The 20782-nt window shown below is 42.0% G+C and overlaps 1 protein-coding gene across 1 annotated transcript in view; it reads right to left on the minus strand.

Annotated features, from left to right (window-relative positions):
* The window catches only part of BMERB1 (bMERB domain containing 1), a 138671-nt gene extending 130386 nt beyond the window's left edge, over positions 1–8285 (minus strand). The window contains exon 1 of the mRNA XM_072120665.1: positions 7976–8285. Within this exon, the coding sequence (XP_071976766.1) occupies positions 7976–8096 (121 nt within the window). The 5' untranslated portion in view covers positions 8097–8285. The remainder of the gene's footprint in view (positions 1–7975) is intronic.
* Positions 8286–20782: the final 12497 nt, after the last annotated feature.

The following is a 20782-nucleotide window of genomic DNA, read 5'->3' on the forward strand; positions in this document are numbered from 1 at the left end:
GGACCTTTAGCCATGAAATCCATGTACACTTGTTCCTCCTCACAATACACATGTACACAAGAGGCATTTCAGGATCTTTGAAGGTCCTCCAGAGATCCTGAAACCGATCCGCAGATTGAAAGCAGGCAATAGGGATGTATCCTCCATTGCTCAAGAAGCTTAATTCTACTACCATATGTAGGAAGGGATTTCCAGACTTGTAGGGGCCATATCAGTCTTAATCCGCCCCGGCTTGTGATGATGGCTCCAAGATTAATGCCACGGAATAACCCCGTGTCTGAAGACTATTACGGAACATCAGTGCAAAGATTGGTTGAACATTCTGAAATTACGACTCACACATGGAGAAAAGAATACGTTAGAGTTTTGTGTCCAACTTTTATATTTGGCAGCACCTTCCTTCACTCTTCCCATTCAGAGCACTTTCCAAGCACTTCATAGCGTTATAAAAACATGAGTTCAGCGGACAGCTTTACATTCTAGAAAGTGGGTTTACTGTTTTTTATGTTGGTTCGTAATAATATACACTTATCGCTAAAATGATGCCAACCACTTTGATAACTCCTTGGAGCACAACTTCCACTTTGTAGATATTGGACATGTATAATCAGATCTGCGGCAAAAAATGCTGGAATTTTCCTTTTTTTGGGCGCAGAATTGTTGCGGAATATTTATAATGAGTTTGCGCTGTAAAGAACAGATGTTTCGGACTATCACGACTCCTCCGTCTTTTTGGGGAGCAAATGGGCGTGGCCTAACTTTTCCACATTATCCGTCACATTTATGTGTAGTTTGTCTGCATTTTTAGCCGCAAATTTTGGTACACAACAGACCAGGAAAAAATGGTCAGAGAGCAAAATTAAGGCGCAGTCCATGTAAGATTTTGGTGCACATCTTATTGATGTCGGCATTTTTATGGAGCACGACTGATTGTTACCGTCTACCCATTATTTACTTACAGCCGTGCTTCACTTTAAAACATTGTGCTGTGCTTTCCGGAGACTGATCTCCGATGCTGACAGTCGTGCTTGCGCCAGAATTAGTAAATCCCCCCCATTCTGTTATTTACGTTTTATTGTATGTATAGTACCATAAAAAAATAACCACAAAGCTTCTTACTTTTCTTATTCAATTTCCAACAATACTTGGAAAAGAAGTCCAGAAAATCCCAAAACGTCCCCATTCAAAACGCCTCTGTTACATAGCGGCCTCAGTATGCGATTGTATCAGACAGCTGTAATGTTGAAAAATCTCCGCACTCAGCAGGCAGGGGACAATTCATAGCTTGTAAATACACAATGGCGAGTGCCAAGTGACCAAATTCAGCAATGACAACATATTTTACAGTGCCATTGTCTTAATAAATGTACGGGATATTAAGAGATAAAAGCAACATCAAAATTTGGCCCGTGATCAAGACATGAACATAAGCTGTTGATTAAATTAGTGTTTGGATGACTACAATATATTGTGTAAGGCTAACTATCACACACTTTATTTGATGCGTGGTGCACGATTTTAGCAGGGATTTGAACAGCATTAACGCATTTGGCGCACCATAAGAGGTAAAAATGAGTGTCAGAAATTACACTCCACATTCATGAAGGGGTTTAGTAGGTGGTAGGCCTGCTTTTTGTGGTCTAAAGGTGCGCCAAAAACTTTGTTGGGAAACTAGAAGTGCAGAAAAAGTGTCGGGAACAAAAGCTGCGCCTAAAATGACCGCTAAAAAATTGAGTTGTGAGTGTCAGAAAACAAAAAGCTGGTGCAAAATGAAAAGCCACAGTGTGTGTAAGTGCATTGGATGCTACACAAATTTAAATGTTAAATCCTGCGCTCAGTCCGAATCAGTCGGATCATCCGACGGCCCTCCCCCTGATTTCTGTTGCATGAAAGCTGGCGCCGATGCGCCAAAATCCATCTGTGTGCAACAGAATCCCCGGCACAATTCACAAAAAGTCTGGAAACCCGACAAAAAAGTGCCCGCGGAACCCTTAGTAAATAAGCCCCAATATGTTTATAACAGTGCACATCATCTACAGTATATAGCATGAGTCAGCAGCTCAGATAAGAAAAGTCAGGGGAGAGGAAGGGGACAGCAGAACAACAGGACTGGGAATTTTTTTTATCTCTAATTCATGCCTTCTACTTCCCCCATGTGGTCAGCAGCTCCTAGGACAGTAATGTATAAGTGCCTAAAAGTATATATCAGTGCATAAATTTGTGCACATGCGTGTATAAAGCTTTGTATGCGTGTAAGGGCTTATTCACATGGCCGTCTGCGGGGACGTACATTTCGGCGTGTGTGCGGCCGTGTCCCGCTATTCTCTATGGAGGGAGGAGGGGTCATCTCCTCCTCCACTCCAGCTCACGGCGGTATGCCCGCACGGTGGGCATACCGCGTGTGAATGTACCCTAAGAGTGTATAATGTGTGAGTAAACAAATATGTATACTTTTTGAGGTGGAAGGGGGGGGGGACATTCAAATGTCTGCTATGGGACAGTGCCTCTCCTAGTTACGCCCCTGTCTCACAGTTAGGATTCGTAAATATGCCCCATTATCTTCCCCCATGATATATTTTACAACATGATATAATTTTCTGCTAACGTTTGTTCTAGACTGGTAACGTAAAGCGTTAATTTAACGGTATCTTATTACTGTGTGTGATCTCTTGTCTGGATGACTCATCGCGCTGCAAATACAGGAATCAGAGGAATTTACTCAAAATAGCTTGATTAAAAATGTAACATAACAACTCTCCAGCTATTATCTTTTACCATCATAGTCCATCTGATTCAGGGTCTAACCATCACAATTAGAGAGATAAGACAGTAGGGAGTAGTATGAGGTATGTAGAGGAAAATGAAATGAAGCCTATAGATAAAATACAGTAACAAAGAAGGAAAAAATAGTCTACAGATAATAAATGATTCTTAGCCAAAGCAAACAATCTATACTGTGTCTGCAGTTATTTGGGGAGATCAGGGTCCTATCATGAAGTCCCTGCCAACAGGGGCGTAACTACAGTGGTAGCAGCCATAGCAGCCGCTATGGGGCCCACAGTGTCAGGGGGCCCCATCATGCTACCTGACATACTAAAGAGTGGAGGATGTGCACCATTATACACATATTATGCTGCACACTGTACAGCATAACATATATATAACATAAATGTGATGTATATATATGCTCTATATGTATAAAATGTGTGATTGTAACATGTATGTGTGAGTATACAAATATGTATATTTTTATTAAGTGGGAAGGGGGGCCCCATGCAGAAGCCTGCTATGGGGCCCTGCTTCTCCTAGTTACACCACTGCCTGCCAAATACATCAAGAGGCTACGCCCCTATCTTGGTTTGGACAGGTATTTAACAGGTTTCTACTCGGGATTTTGGTGCACACAATCGTTTTTTGGCACAGCTGCGCTGGCTTCCATCTGACACATTTTAGGGGGTGGGCCGTCAGACGGTCAGACTGATTCGGACTGAGCGCGGGATTTAACTTTCAAATTGTGTCGCAAGCCCAAGCGCTTAGATGCACCAGGAAGAAAATGGTGAACTCTGTCGACACATGCAGGATATCGGGTGCACGATCTTAGTGAATCGCAGCACAATGCATTATTGTCGGACACTACACTTTTGGTGAACTCCAGAGGACGGGTAAGTAAATGTGCCCCAATGCATCAGACTTCAGGAGATCTGGTTAGTAATGCAGGAGCATCAATTACAGTGAAGGTGGCGTTCTGAGGAAGAGAGAGCTTGACTTCAGTGTTAAAATCTCCGCCTCCATTTTCATGACATCTCTGCCACCAATTTCCATCTCATTTTAAAGTTGATTTTCTGGATGATTCCACCACACTGGGGTATAAAAGAAAAATTATATGGAAGGTGTTCAGCTACTTGACATATTAACTCCTGCAAACCTGATTTGCTATGTTAGGCTATGTTTTTTGGCTATTTGCACCTACTTGGGCCAAAGTATTAAGATTGGGTGGTTGTGCAATAGTGTGAATACCGTAATCGGTGTACCAGGGACTGACCTCTTCTCATAGAAGCAAATTCCATGCCTTGCCTTGGCATGGTCCATCATTGGCCATTGACTTTTTCACGTTTGCGTGATTATCTAATGTGTACAAAGTTTCCCAATAAGGATTGGGCATCTGGATTTCAACTCACTCATAGATTATAGTATATAAGTATCTTTGAAAAACCAAATTGCCAGATTGAAGCCAGACAGCAGTGAAAAACAGACATTAACGACGGATTTTGGCCACATTCATCTGCAGGTAGCCTGAGATAGATACACTACACTCAAGTTTCTTCCCTTTCCATGATAAGGGGCACAGCAGCAGTCAGATGTGGTATGTTATCCTGCATTTTCATGTAATAATATAGAATCCGTGGTGGTGCTGAAGAGGAACTGAACTTTTGCAACAAAGATCTCCCACAGATATCACCTGATTACTGGGGTTCTCAGTACACCCCATGATCAGATCCTTGTAACAGAACAGGACTGTCAATAACAGATAACTCTTTTAATTACATCACATTCCTTTATTCTGTAATGAGTTGCTCTCCATTTAGACAAATGTATTGTTCTGGAGTGTTAGCCACGCACTGCTCAGGCTGCTGTAGATATCAATGGAGCTAACACTTGGCCATGTGTACAAAGTCAGCACTGCTATGTAGGCTTTAACAAGCCTTCCACACGCTATGGTTGAAGATGTTCATTTGAATTGAAGATTGCACTTGGGAACATCACTTTTCCAGATTTTAAAGGGCAACAGTATCATAAAATAGCTGGGATGGAGGCTCTTGGGTGGGAAGCTTGAGTGTTCGTCATTTTTACACTTACTTCTTGAAGTAAGTGCCCCATATAAGAAAGTTATTCTTTAACTAGAGTGTGGGGTATATGTTTCAGTTGGGTGGGACCCTCAGTGTTCAAGAGAAGGGAAAACTGAAAGTCCAATGTAAGTAAAGTTCTAGTGGGAATCTGTGACCAACAAATCCCTCACTTTTATGAGGGATGTTGACGATTAATATCTGTCAGACCCATAGAGGTCAATGGAATGAGGGCTACTTTTCACCCCCTTTTCTCCCACAATAATCAGACCCCAAATATTTTGAAACCTATGCCCTATCCTGTGCATGTGTTTCCTTCAAGGGACAACCCCTTTAAGGCTGCATTCATAGTTCTGTCTTACTTCACATAAAGAATAGTGCAGTATTTAAGAATTTTTCTTCTAGCAATGGGTACAAAACAAAATCTCAACAGATCCCATAATAAATCAATGGGGCACCATTGGTGGATCCATTTGAGGGATCCGACACTGTATGTTTTACTGTAAACCATGGTGGTAGTGTGAATATTGGTGCGATTTTGGGTGCTCTTTTACCATGTTTTGTTGCCTGTTGATTGGAGGAAAAGTGCAGTCTACTGAGATAAAACAGAAGTTTGATCAAAACCTAATAGAACTATTATAAATGTATAGGATGTCTGGATTAGGTGGGACCATATCCATCAGAGCTGCTGCTATAGCTTCAATAAGCAAAAGCCATAGCAGACTCCAAATTAAACTGTACTATTTTTGGCCCCAACCACAAAGTGAAAATGAACCACAATTTCACCACATATACAATGCACTGTTTCTATTTTTCAATTGACCCCAGTAAATTTTCTATGGACAAAAACATATATAGATACAAATACAAACTGTCAGAAAAGGTTAATATAAGACTGAGCAGAAACACCAACTTGCAGATACCTTAGAATCCAAAAACAAAGTGATATATCTTATGGTCTGGCCTTATCCTCAGTTACTGATTTATATAAGTTACTGAACTGATACTAAAATTGCAGATATTTGAGATTTCATCACCATTATTCATCCATTATTCCAATAATGTCACTTATACAAAATAAAATCAATGAATGTAGCAAGAATCCCTGTGGATTCCAATACACTAGCAGTCAGATTATATAACTATATTGTATACCTAAACATATGTCTATGTGTATAAGACCAAGTACTAGAAGTAACTTAATACATTGTAGTAAATGTAACCAGAATCCCTGTGATACTAGATACCATTATACTATAGTGAGGGGAATTTATTATTTTTGGAGATGGCTTTTCTTTTTTGCCACCAGATTTTAGTAGTGATTTGCACTGTGATGGTATATAGGGGCGCACAGCCTTATTATATTTGCCGCAATGTTAGAAAAACAAATGAGCATCAGAAATGTGAAACCAGATTCACGAAGGGGTTTAGACGTGGGTAAACTCTGTTGGTCGAATTATGAACGAAAAAATGCGCCCAAAGAAGTGTCGGGAGAGTAAGAAGTGCAGGAAAAGTGTTGGGAATTAAAAGCTGCACGCAAATTGAGCAACGAAAAATGAAGGTGCGAGTGTCAGAAAAGAAGCTAAATTGTCGTATCGACATATACATATATATATAAGACACAAAAATAATTCCTCCACCAAAAAACAATAATGAATGCCCCCCCCAAATGTTTATAGTACACATATAATATATGTGTATAGAATTATTTAAGTATTTGTAACATAATGTTACTTATACTACAAGTAACAGAACAGAGTGCAGTAAATGTAGTGAGAATCCCTATGATATTGGACACAAATATACTAGCAGTCACATTATATAACTATATTGTGTATATATAAACTTATGTCTATGTGTATACAACTAAGGAATGGTAACATAATGTCACTTATACTACAAGTAACAAAACAGAGTCCAGTAAATGTAGTGAGAATCCCTATGATATTAGATACAAATATACTAGCAGTCACATTCTATAACTATATAGTAGTACAAATATACTAGCAGTCACATTCTATAACTATATAGTAGTGCAAATATACTAGTAGTCACATTATATAACTATATAGTAGTACAAATATACTAGTAGTCACATTCTATAACTATATAGTAGTGCAAATATACTAGTAGTCACATTCTATAACTATATAGTAGTGCAAATATACTAGTAGTCACATTATATAACTATATAGTAGTACAAATATACTAGTAGTCACATTATATAACTATATAGTAGTACAAATATACTAGTAGTCACATTATATAACTATATAGTAGTACAAATATACTAGCAGTCACATTATAGAACTATATTGTAGTGGAAATATACTAGCAGTCACATTATAGAACTATATTGTAGTGGAAATATACTAGCAGTCACATTATATAACTATATAGTAGTACAAATATACTAGTAGTCACATTATATAACTATATAGTAGTACAAATATACTAGCAGTCACATTATAGAACTATATTGTAGTGGAAATATACTAGCAGTCACATTATAGAACTATATTGTAGTGGAAATATACTAGCAGTCACATTATAGAACTATATAGTAGTACAAATATACTAGCAGTCACATTATAGAACTATATAGTAGTACAAATATACTAGCAGTCACATTATAGAACTATATTGTAGTGGAAATATACTAGCAGTCACATTATAGAACTATATCGTGACACATGTCTATGTATATAGGACTAAGGACTGGTAGTATAATGTCACTTAGACTGGAAACAACAAAATAGACTGAATACATGTTGTGAGAATCCTTGTGATACTAGATATCTATATACTAGCAGTCACATTATAGAACGATATTGTATATGTAAACATATGTCTATTTGTATAGCACCAAGGGCTGGTAACATCATGTTTAGCTTAATCCTCTGCATCTTTATAGCATTTGGTTGTTATTATACTGCATATTGTATGAGTGTGTATATGTAGAGCATGTACAGGCATATAGATAACTGGGGGTGAAGTGGCATCTGCTGAACACCAGTGCTAAGCAGATGGGCAGAGGATGCCAGTCTCAGTCTTCCTGTATATAGGACTGTATCCTGTATATAGGCTGCATAGACACAATGGGTAGTAAGGCTACAAGGTATTGCACTTACTTCTTCTCCCCAGCCCCCCTGCTTTCCAGTCAGTCTCCTCCACTGCTCCATATCTTTTCATTGGCTTGTCTGTCTCCAAGGTGGCAGAGATGGATTTCTTTAACTCCATGGATGTCTGCATGGTTGGTGCTCCTCCTGTGTGCTCCTCACTATAGTGATTCCTGGCTTGTCTAGCTTGTGGGTAGGCTGAGAGGTGATGGGTAGGTGGGTGGGAGGGTGAAGGGGAGGAGGACTGTGCCTGCTCCCACTCACTCCATCCTCATGTTTCCCTCTTGGCTTCTCAGCTCAGCATTTGGGGAAGGGGAAGGGGGGGCTGGAGGGATGGCTTGTGACGTCACTGCATCCCTACGGGGCTCTCAAAAGCAGAAGAGATGCTGCACGCATGCGCAGAGCTGCTCTATCTGGGTACCGCAGAAGAGGACAGGTGGTTAACCCCTAGTCTGCTGGGGCAGTCCCAATCTGGCTGACCTCTTTCCTCACTGCAGTTCAAGGAGTCAAATGCTGCAGGAATGCTGGATAACTCATGGCATTGCATATGTTGTAAAATTGTTTGTGTTGCATAATAAGAAGATGCAAGGAAAAAAATGTTTAATTAACATGGGTTTAAGATCACTGCTTGCTTTGAGCTAATATGATCATTTTTTGATAAAGAAAGTGAAAGCTTATTTGCAGTTTGGTAAAACTTCACATGATGAAATGATGGTAAATCTGCATGGTACTTACCTATCTGATAACTCCATAGAAGCAGTCCTGTCTGTCTCCATTACAGGGGTAAAGGGGCTGATGTCATAATAATCAGGGTCCTAGTCGTCTACAATGTATCCCCTATCCTGCAGAGAAGGGTGCAAGTTTAATTTGTGGGACAACCAATTGAAAGAGGACAAACTCATTCACGCAATTTAAAAAAAAAAAAAAAATGAATGGTTGCCTCAAATTAGATGACAAAACAACTAGTTGTTAAAAAAATGAGGATCTGCGTCCATATTTGGTCCATGAATGGTGCGGCAATTGGGATGTAACGTTGAGGAGCGAGGGGTTAATAAATTGTCGCAAGACGGAAGATGAAATAGAATTCCGTAGATCTAATTTTGCACCAAATAATTGGGCCAAAAAAGTACAGGAAAAGTACTGCACCGAAGCTGCACCCAAATTGAGTGACCAAAAAATAAAAGGTGTGAGTGTCTGCAAAGCAGAAATATTGGGGCTCATTTACTAAGGGTCCGCGGACCGCATTTTCGTTGTTTCCCAACGTTTTCCGTTTTGCGCCGCACTTAACAGGGCTTTTTGGCACACACGATCGGATTTTGGCGCGGAATTTCATGCAGCGCAAATTGGGGTGCATAGCTGTCGGACAACCTGATGGATTCGGACTACGCGCGGGAAATAAAATTCTAATTGTGTCGCAAGACACGCACTTACAAACACCAGGAAGAAGAAGGTGAACTCCGGTGGACCTCAGCGGGGAAGCGGTAGATGCAGGAAATCGGGCACACGAGCTGCGTGAATCGCGCTGGACTTCATCTTCATCCGTCCGAATGGGGGTTCAGACAGGACCTGGTAAGTAAATTTGCCCCATTTTGGCACCAACACGAAATAAACATGGGGCCAAAAACTGGTAAAAAGCGATTTATAAATGTCCCCCTATTTAGTTCCATAGATGTCCCTGGTTCACATGTGAGAAAAAAATTGCACATGACGCAATTTTTAATTTAAAAAACGTGTGAGAAAAATCCAATCACAGCTCAGCTTATATTTGATAAACTGCTGTGGGAAAGTGAAAGCTGATGAATGCCATTAGCATCTAGAACAGTTTCGCCATCGGACACTTAAATATCTCAAAACTTATATGGGGAGATTTATCAGCAGTGTCTGAGAGCAGAACTGTTCTAGTTGTCTATGGCAACCAATTGGAGCTCAGCTTTAATTTTCCCACAGCTCTTTATAAAATTAAAGTTGAGCTCTGATTGGTTTCCATGGGCAACTAGAACAGTTTTACCTCAGAAACTTGATGATAAATCTCCCCCATAGAGTGTATTTGAGGTGTGAAAATCATGGATATCATATAGAAAATATTGGGGCTCATTTACTAAAGGGGCCGAATCGCCGGGTTTCCCAAATAATTCCGATTTGTGCCGTTTTTCCCTGACTCGCCCTGAGTTTTTGGCACGCGATGGAAATCGGGGGGCGTGGCCTTCTGAAAACCCGACGGATTCAGAAAAGACGCAGTATTTAAAAAAGAATTTGTGTCGCTTGACACGCACTTACATGCACCGAAGAGAAGAAGGTGAACTCCAGCGGACCTCAGCACAGCAGCGACACCTGGTGGACATCGGGCGCACGGACCTTAGTGGAGTGCTATTTCACATTAATAACTTTGGAGACAGTTCTCAACCTTTTTGGTCCAGCGCCAAAACTTTAACCCATTGCACCAAAATCTTACATTCCATTGAAAATTATAACACGATTTGTGCGCGCAAAACTACGCCACCTCTGCCCAAATGGATAAATGCCTGCCCGTGTATTCTCCGAATTGTATCTGCGCCCAGGATTTCCATATTCGTATGAGATGGTAAAAACCACAGATCCCAGCTGTGTGAATGGGCCCTGAAGAAGTTCAATTAAACATCATCTAACGTGTGCCATTCCATACATGAATTTTTTTTTTTTCAACATTTTTTTTAATTAATAGAAATACATATACACTCACACTTTAATGGCCACAAAACTAGTTATACATGAATTTTTAACCACATTTTCCTTATTGCCCTTCTCAATCTAATCTTCTGACTGCCTAATATAATCAGTCGGGTTAATATGTTGCAAAAATTTCATTGACATTAGAAAGTAAATATTTATCTATTCCTTATCGCCCCCTGCTGCTGAAAGCGCATATCATCTCTAAAATCCCGATTCAAGAGCCAAATTCTCTCTGCATTTATTACATTCATCCTGTAACACATGATTATGTAAATGGAAGCCCCCCCAACCAGGTGCAGCCCTCCGCAGATATATTCTGCGGGTGACAGCTTTCCCCAAAGCTTCCTAGACAAATGTTAAATTGAATAACAACATTGTGAAAGAATTATATTGCAGAATTTTAACAAAGTGTATGGAATTTGTATGCTAACCTCAAAATTATACTCAACTTTTGTGCAGCCCTCGGCAGATTTCTGGATTTTATTTTCCATCGAATCCTTCTAATTAGCTACGGCCTAGTGTGTGGGAGAAGGGATATAATTATACTTAGTCTTCCCTGGGATAGGACATTTCTGCTTATAAGTATATCAATCTCATTAATGTGTAGTAGTGGAGGGATATTATTCTACCTCTGAGCTGAGAAGGAAACACTTAGGAACCATTTAGACAGGTCTGAGTCACATTTCAAACCCTCCTGCAGCTCGTCTGACCTGAACTTACAGTATGATGATGATTTATCATGCTGACAGTTCAGGTAATCCATGGATGGTTATAGAAAAAATGCAGCTTTCATACACATCCTATGTCCTAGCCCAAATACATACAGCATTTTGGATGGGCGCAGAAGATTTATGCATGCACGATTATCAGGGGCGTAACAACAGGGGCCACCCGACCCGCCTCGCTAACATATGTGCACCATTATATAAATATTATGCTTCATGATATACAGCATAATGGGGGGCATTTATCAATTTGGGTACAGGGTGGCTCAAGAAACGTGCTATATTTTTCAGTGGGATGTAAGTTTGTGGCTCAAGGGATTAATGAATTTGCACATGGACAAAATGGAATAGAACTCACTTGACCAGCTTTTAGCTCTTGCGCCACCAATTTTCACAAGCAACATCACAATTTTGTTCCCAAAATGACACTGAGACCCCCACCGATCAGCTAATTAGATCAGCAGTGGTTTAATGGTACATTGGGGCAGATTTACTTACCCGGTTCTAAGATCATGTGTCTGAGTTCCTTCCTGTGTCGCTGCTGCGCCGAGGTCTGCCGGAGTTCACCTTCTTCTTCCTGGTGCATGTGAATGCTTGATCTTGCGACACAAAACCTTTTTTAAATCCTGCGGCTTGTCCAAATCCGTCAGGTTGTCCAACGGCCATGCCCCCCATTTCTGTCGCGTGCAAGCCAGCGTCGATGCGCCAAAATCCGATCGCGTGCGCCAAAATCCCGGGGCAATTTGCCGCAAAACGGAAATATCCAGGAAACCCATGTGGCGTTCGGACCCTTAGTAAATGAGCCCCATTGTGTTTGCTAACTGTGTAAGAAGGCTAATGGATGTTTAGAAAACCCTTGTTCACGCATGCTAGCACAGCTGAAAACAGTTTGGCTGATGAAACACTCACAGTGGCCAAAAAAAGAACTTTCATGTGACGCTCGACAGTCTATTCCTTTTCTTAGAAATGAAGGACATTCCACACGACAAATTGCCAAGAAAATGAAGATTTCCATATGAGATGGACGGGTGAGTGGCCCACAGACGAGATAGACCATGGGACTGCAGACGATGCAGGTGGGTCACAGATGAGATGATTTGGCCGGCGGGACACAGACGAGACTGGGCAGGCAGGCAATCCACAGACTAAACTTTTGGCGAGCCCCAGACAAGACGGGTCGGCGGGCCACAAACGAGATGGGCGGTGGGCGGTCCACAGAAGAGACATGTAGGCCAGCAGTCCGGCCACAGGCAAAGTGTGCAGGCTGACAGAGATGAGATGTGTGGGCTGGCCCCTATTACTGCCGTGCTGTTGCCAAGCCCAGGCACCAATGTCAGAAGAGAGGGAGGGGGCCCCTGGATAATGCGTGTGTATTGTGTGTATTGTATGTATATGTGAGTATTATGTCTATATAGTGTATGATGTGTGTATATGCTAGATTTATGTATATGCAGTTTGTGTATATGGTATGTTTATACTGTATGTCTACTGTATGTATAAGATGTATATATAATATGTGTATATTGTGGGTCTAAATTTTGGCCAAAAAAGTGTCAGTAAAATTAGAAAAGCAGGAAAAGTTTTGTGATTCACAAGCTGTGCCAAAATTGAGCGACAAAAATAACTGATAAATAATAAATAAGGCACCAATGGTGGAGTGTCACTGCAGGACCAGGGGAGTGGATCAGTGGCACCAAGAGGTGCTCTGTGGAGCGCCCAAACTAATTTGAATAACAAATAAAAGTGTTATACTGAATAAAATGGCCATTCCAGCTTACCTAATAACGCACCTCGGGAAACGCGCATGGACGGGTAAGTAAATGTGCCCCTATGTGTTACTTATGGTTATGGTTTATTTGGAGTTAAATCAGGTTATTAAAGGGCTGTTTTAGGTGTAACATGCCATCCAGTCAGTAAAGCATTCTGCATTTCTGTGACATAGATGTGTATATATTGCCCTACCATTGCCATGTGACAATGCCATCGTATTATATGATCAAAATTGACATTGAGATGGTGGGATGTTGTGGGGTTACTCTTCTGTGACACTACTGATGATTTATGCAAAATGTAATGATGAATCATCGTAGCAACCACAGCTTTCTGCTCCAAAATGACATCCCATCTGGTTTGCACTTATTAGGGTCATTCAAGGGGTCAAATCAAGTCATGGTTTTTATACAGATATTTATTATGGAACATTAAGATACAATACAAAAGGTGATGCACCCAAAGCAACGGGCACAGGCTGGTACAATATAACCCGGCACCAAACCAAGTTGTTGCTAGGTAACTGGTGATGTGTCCCATGAGTGAGAACACTGAACCTATATATATATATATATATATATATATATATATATATATATATATATATATATATAAATATTTACCACAAGTGTTATCGGTTGTGTTTCATTGCTTGCAGGAAGATAAAATCAATAACTGAGGCTGATGCATTATTTATAGCAGGACTAGAACAACCATGCCATTTCCATTCATAGAAACCAGAGGCATTTCTTCCTTTCATCCCTTCATTCACAGCGTTGTTGTGCAAGTAATCATAGTCCTGCAGTTCTCCATTCATAGCTTTGAAAAACCCCAAATTTATAGTTCAGTTAATGTTTGGTACACGTATATAAGTAGACTATGGGGGTCATTTATCTTTTTGTTTTTCCCTTCCGTTGATGTTTTTGTAATGGCTGTTTTTGCGCCTATTTTGCATTTTTTTGAATGTTACGCCTTTATTCACTGTGTAACCATTGTGTGTTGTTGCCCCCTATTTGTCATAACATTGTGCCTTTTTACAGATGTTTGTACCTTATCTATTATTGAATAATAGCTCAATAACACGCCAGTCGTGACCATGCATAGGAAAGGCAATGGTTTGATTTGCGCAACAAAATTGTACCTTTTTAAATATTTGCGCCTAGTAAGGCTCAAATAAAACCTGCATTTGACAAAGAGCCAAAATGACAAAGACAAATGAGGTGCAAAAAACAGGAGCCAAAAAGTGAAGGGGGAAATAAGATAAATGACCCCCTATATCTTCTGTACTGGCACTTGGTGGACCAGGCTCATCTCAGAAGAGTTCTTCTATGGAAAATGGAAAATCAGGGGGTTTTTAGTGCATCATTCATTCATATTGCTTGGTCAAAGTGTTATTGACTGTGGTATAAATTGTATGTATTTATGTGTGCTGGATGATCTTCTATCTTACAATATGTCACTACCTCTGTGCAACAGGGTTGTCATCTGTATAATAAATGTGGTACTGCTATTAAACATGGACATGGATAATAATTATGGCGCCCCATAGCAAAATTTGGAAAAAGGGCATGCAATCAGGGCCGGATTATCATTGGCACTGTTGGAGCACCAGCACCGGGCCCCGCAATCTAAATTATCAGCGGGGGTTTCCAGTATTTATAACCACCTTAGCAGTGCAAGGAGCTTCCTCTGCACCCACACTTTTTTATTAGTCCTATCAAATTGCTTGTTCATTATGATGCCCTGTACTATTGATTTATTGCAAGTTATTATCATTGTCACCCTATGCAGATGCATAGGCTGACACAGAGACTGTAAGATTCTGTCTGTGTGATAGGATCTCACAGGCTCTGACTATGGACAGCCTTGTGGTCAAGGTCGGACCTCAGGTTTGCCATAGCAATAATCAGCACCCCACGGGGGGCTGATTGTGGAGGGAGAATCCTTCTAGGAGGCATTTGAATGCTGCAGTTATGATGACTATGGCATTTAACAGGCTAAACACCTGCAATCGGAGCTCATCCTGACCATGGGTGTTACACTGGTGTGTCAGCTGTTACTTGCAGATGACAACCGGTTCCTGATGTTGGCTCATCTCTGGTGACAGATATATCCTTCGCTGAGCCTCAATAGGTTAATGAAGTGGGTTTTTTTTACATATTTAAATTTTATTAGGATTTTTATAACAGTAAAAAAAACCAGGGGGGAGGGAACGAAAGGGAGAACACAATGTAGAAGGACGCATGGATATCAAGTTGTACCCCATATGGGGGTTACCAATAAAAGTTACAGCGTGTTCCAATTTGGAAAGCAGGAACAAACAACAGAAATACAATAAGTCGTCATTCAGTATTACTATAGTTATCTAGAATATGCTTATTTGCCTTAATCAGTTACCTAGATTAGTTTCCGTATTATGTGGGGAAAAAAGAAAGAGAAGTAAAGAATCAGAGAGAATTGAAAGGGGGAGGGTAGAAAAGGAGAGGAGGGAAAGGATTAAAAGAGAAAAGAAGGAATGGGGGAAGGATAAAGAACCATGCCTCCCTAGTGTTCAGCTCTCCGTAATTTCACTGTCCTGCAGCCGTACCGAAACTGCAATAGTTAGTTCCAAATAGCGAGGAGATGTCACAAAGGTCTTCCAATGAAGCCAGGTCTTTTGAGAGCGAGCTGCTCTCTTAGGGTCGGTATTCAAGAGGCTCTCCATCTTCCACAGCTCCCCAACACGGGCCAACCACTGATGTAGGGAGGGAGGATCAGAAGAACGCCAGCAAGCTGGAATGCAAGCTTTTGCTGTGTTAAGAAGATAGCACAGCAGGGACTTTCTGTACGTGGCAAGGGAAATCTCGTGGTGATGGAGCAAAACCCAAGCGGAGTCGTCCCGCAGCTCCCTGCCTGTCAACTTGCAAATCACCTCCAGCACCTCCGTCCAGTAAGAGGCTAAAGAAGGGCAACTCCAGAAAAAATGTAGGAGAGTGCCCTCCTCTTTACCACAGCGCCAACAGTTTGGAGAGACCTCGGGGAACATTTTATGGAGGACATGAGGCACCCTATACCATCTGATCAATAACTTATAATTTGTCTCCTGGTAGGCTGTACCTAATGAAGATTTATGTGCTAGCTCATATATCTTTTCTCTTTGTTCAGCAGGAATATTCAATTCAAGATCTCGTTCCCATTTTGCCATAAAAGAAGGGATGTGGTTCTGCGGGGGGAAACCAAAAGGCTGTATGACAAGGAGAGGGTTCCTCTAGTCTGGCCCTTCTGCGAACACGCACCTTCAAAACCTGTCAGTGACCTGCTGAAGCCAGGAGGGGGTGTAATAGAACCCAAATAGTGTGATAGTTGGAGACACTGCCACATGGGTGCTTGTGGCAGATCTGGTGAAGAGGTCAACTCTTCCCCTCTCTTCCATTTCCCGTCCACTAGAAAGTGACGTGCCCTAAAATGGGAAGTGTTTTGTTTTATTCTGTGTTTATATTCTTTGTTTGTTGTGGAAACCACTGTTACTGTCTATCAATTGGCAACCAATCACAGAGCAGCTTTCCTTTTTGAGGAATAAAAACTGTGCTCTGATTGGTTGCTATGGTTAATGAGAACAGCTATGCCATATGTTAGGCCTCGTTACCCTGAGGATGTGTGTACAAGTAATAACTCTGCAGTACGTAAGGGGCAACCATTGGGTCAAATGCATCCATAGGGGCAGCTACTGAACTATATTCCCTGTGAGATGTGATGTATACTGACCTTTTATTGATGTGCCAAAGAAAAATTAATGAAACCAAAGAAAACCCAATAAATAGACAAAACACAAATAATTGGGAATCTAATAACCAAATATTTATTTATAATCCCAATCCCATGGCAGACCCTCGACTCACGAAGAGTCACCCTTCAGCACTCAGGAGAGGAAAAACCCCCTGTGGAGGAAACCTCTAGGGAAACCATGGCTGAAGGATCGCCCTTCCTCTGGGCTTAGAGGGTTACTGCCAATAAATATCCATCACCCAGGTAGCCAGATGTTCAGGGATCCCAAGGTCCAGCGGTCCATACGTCCACGTGTCCACATGTCCCAACGTCCATGGTTCCATCCATCCAGGGTTCCATCCGCTCAGGGTTCCAACCGCTCAGGGTTCCATAAATCCACGGTTCTTCATGCCTCGACGTCTCACCACCCACTGCCTGCCTCGTCTGACTGTCACTGATATTTGTACCTGAGGTAGGTGGGTGGGAGCAGTCTCTGGGCTGTCTCCTGATTGGCCATTTCAGGTGGGTGGGGCTGTGTGATCTTGCTTCTTATTGGTCAGTTTCAGTGGTCTATTTGTCATAATTTGAAATTATGACATCAGCAGATCTATGACATTAGTGCAACACAGGATTCTGAAGGATTAACCCTTTAATGGCTGACAATATGTCTCATTACAGGGGGAATTTAAGTGTCCGTGTCTCTTGTACTGGTAGTGTAATGCATGAAATACCCTGATATATACATAAGTATAAGTGCTCTTTTAATTTTATTTATTGGAGTATATAATAATTCAGAATTGCTTGGGAAAAAATATGATATATTTGAATATTATTTGAGGCTGTAGATTTATCTGGGACCATGTAGGAGTTTCTCCTTAACATTGTTGGGTATATTTTTGGGGTGCATGGTGTGAGCCTTTCTGTGTCTCAAGGATAAAGGATAGTCCTATGATGAATTGCTGGGCTGACCTCCACCATTGTAGCCAATCACACGGGCATGAGATGGGGACATGTACTAGATGATTTTTCAGCGGTTATCACACATCCCAATTTATTCCTTTGGATTCCACAGAGCCGCCTGCCCAAGCAGCAAAATGTAGAACGGTCTTTCTATTGTCCTCAGTAAATGAGATGTCAACTCCCTGCATCATAACTGAGACTCTGCTGCTGTGTGCAGAGGAAGTCGGCAGGTGCAATGATATGGCATCATCCCGCCTCCGGCTTCAGAACGACACACACCCACAGGAGAGGAGAGTGCGGGTATATATTTTTTATTAAGCGGCAACAAGAGTGAGCAGGGAGGCCTACAATGGTAAGGGGAGATTTGGGAGGATAATATGAGGGGGCACAATGGTTGACAGAGATTAGGGGGCACAATATGAGGGGGAGATGAGAGAGGCTACAATATGAGGGTGAGTTGAGGGCGGACAGTATGAGGGGGAGATGAAGTGGGTCAATGGTAGGCTGGTTGGAGGGGAAATTATACCATGTGTGGATGGAGTTAAGGGTGGGACAAAAGGTAGTTCATTGGGGAAATACATTTCTGTAGTGCCACATCTTTTATCCCTCTTTTGCCTCTGCAAAAGTTGAGAGGTCTGATATCAGTACAGAAGGCTTATGAGGGGTCCTCTGCACCCACATATCAGTAATACCCTGTATTGTTTTCATCTATAAATGTCAGTGAGTGTGTGTATATAGATTATTTCCCCCTTTGGCCATCTGAACGGCAGGTAGGGCCTAGTGTAGAAATTAACACTATGCAGGCCTCACCGGATACATCAAGAGACCAGAGCCTACATTAGTCTTCTGCTCTGGGGTCTCCAACATTATTAGTTGTCTTTCCTGGGTCTCCAGCAATATTAGTCTTCTGCTCTGGTGTCTCCAGCATTATTAGTCATCTGCTATGGGTTCTTCAGAAATATTAGTCATCTCCTCCGGGATCTCCAGTAATTACAGTTGTCTAATCTGGGGTCTCTATTTTGGTTAGTGTCTACCACGGGGATCTACATTATTATTAATTGTGGGCTCTGGGGTTTCTATTACTTATTGTCCGGTCTGGGAACTTTATTTATTGTCTTATCTGGGATATTGTATATTTTCTGAATGTAATATTGGGATGCTGGGGTGATATTGAGTGTGAGTGTATGTTGAACATGTGTGAGAAATGTGTTGTGTATATACAGTTATTCAGTACAGGCCGCTGATGGTCCGGTCACATGACCTTCTATCATAGCCGCCAGCTAGAGTAGTGAAGTTATGTCCACATATGGTATATGGATGGTCTGGAGACCTGTTCCTGTCTGCAGCCCTTTCATTTACATGGTGGCAGATTTATCAAGCTGTCTGAAAGTCAAAATATTTCTAGTTGCCCATGGCAACCAATCACAGCTTCCCGTTAAAATATTCATGAGCACTGGTAAAATGAAAGCTGAGCTGTGATTGGTTGCCATGGGAAACTAGAAGTATTCTGACTTTCAGACAGCTTGATAAATCTGACCCATGGTGTTTCTATCATGGCACTGCTCGCTCCCACACACTGACAGCCCGATCCTATAATGGGGGCCAATATAGTCAGTCCCCTGTTACAGCAGTACCCTCCAAATAGCGATCATATTGAGGCAACGGGTTTATGTGATGTCACTGATGATGTCACAAGCATCAAGGGTGCACCTGGGACCCATATCCCAGGTTGCAGGTGCACCCGTGTGCCTTACTGTCCCCCGGAGCCTGCCGGCACGTTGACTCACCTCTCCTGACTCCAGCAGCAGTCTCCTTGCTTCCCCCGGTCTGGCACGCACGCTGGCTCTGTAAGATTTAAAGGGCCAGTGTCCTTTGTGCTTCTTTGTGCTTTGTCTTTGTACTTCTATGCCTAAGAAAAAGCTTCCTGTCTGTCCTGCCGGTCCCTGACCATGAGTTTGCCTGACTATTCTGTACTACAACTTGGCTGCCACCACGGACAAAGTCGTGCCTGTGGAATGACCTGGTGGTACCACGCCGCAGCAAGTCCAACCCGCTTTGCGGTGGGCTCTGGTGAGAACCGGGTACCACTTAGACCAGTGGTGGCGAACCTATGGCACGGGTGCCAGAGGTGGCACTCAGAGCCCTTTTTGTGGGCACCCTGGCCATCGCCCCAGCACACCAGACAAGACTCAAAGAATCTTCCTGCAGTTCCAAGCAACTTAAAAGATCCTGCTTCCAGTCATATTTTGATACTTACTTCGCTACTTGGGACTGTAAGAAGAGGGAGAATCAATAGACAGGGCCGAATTATCTTTGGCGGACCTCCTGCTGGCCCCACCTTTTCCATCTTTTTACTGTGTTGCTGTCCTCAGGAGGCCAGTATGATTGAACGTTGTTGAAGAACAGGGAGTAATACGGTAAGTTACTGCTTTAATTTTTGGTTGGCACCTCGTGATAAATTGGGGGGGGTTTGGGGCACTTGGCCGCTAAAAGGTTCGCCATCACTGACTTAGACCCTGGTCCCAGGTGTCGGCTTATGTAATCGCCCGCCGTGGTTCAGTGGGTCCACTACCCCTGGTTCCTGACAAGTATTCCCTGAATAGAGGGGACTTAAAAATAGTGTGATAAGACAATGGAGAAGATTCTGTTTTCTGGTGGTGAATGCACATAAATCTCCCTCTCCACGCCAGTCTCCTTGCTTCTCCGACCTGCACACCATGTTGGAACGGGGAGTGGGACAGGCAAAGGCAAGAACTATAGTCTCCACTAGAAAACAGAAAACTCTGCCAAATATAGTCTCCACTGGAAAGCAGAAAACTCTGCCAGATCAGACCTGCTATCAAGTCCAAACTGGCAGAGTTTGTGCCCGTATCTACTAAGAGGTCTGAGTCTGTTTGTAGATAAGGGGGCC

The sequence above is a fragment of the Engystomops pustulosus genome, chromosome 8 (assembly GCF_040894005.1).
Source record: "Engystomops pustulosus chromosome 8, aEngPut4.maternal, whole genome shotgun sequence".
In the NCBI taxonomy this organism is placed as follows: domain Eukaryota; kingdom Metazoa; phylum Chordata; class Amphibia; order Anura; family Leptodactylidae; genus Engystomops; species Engystomops pustulosus.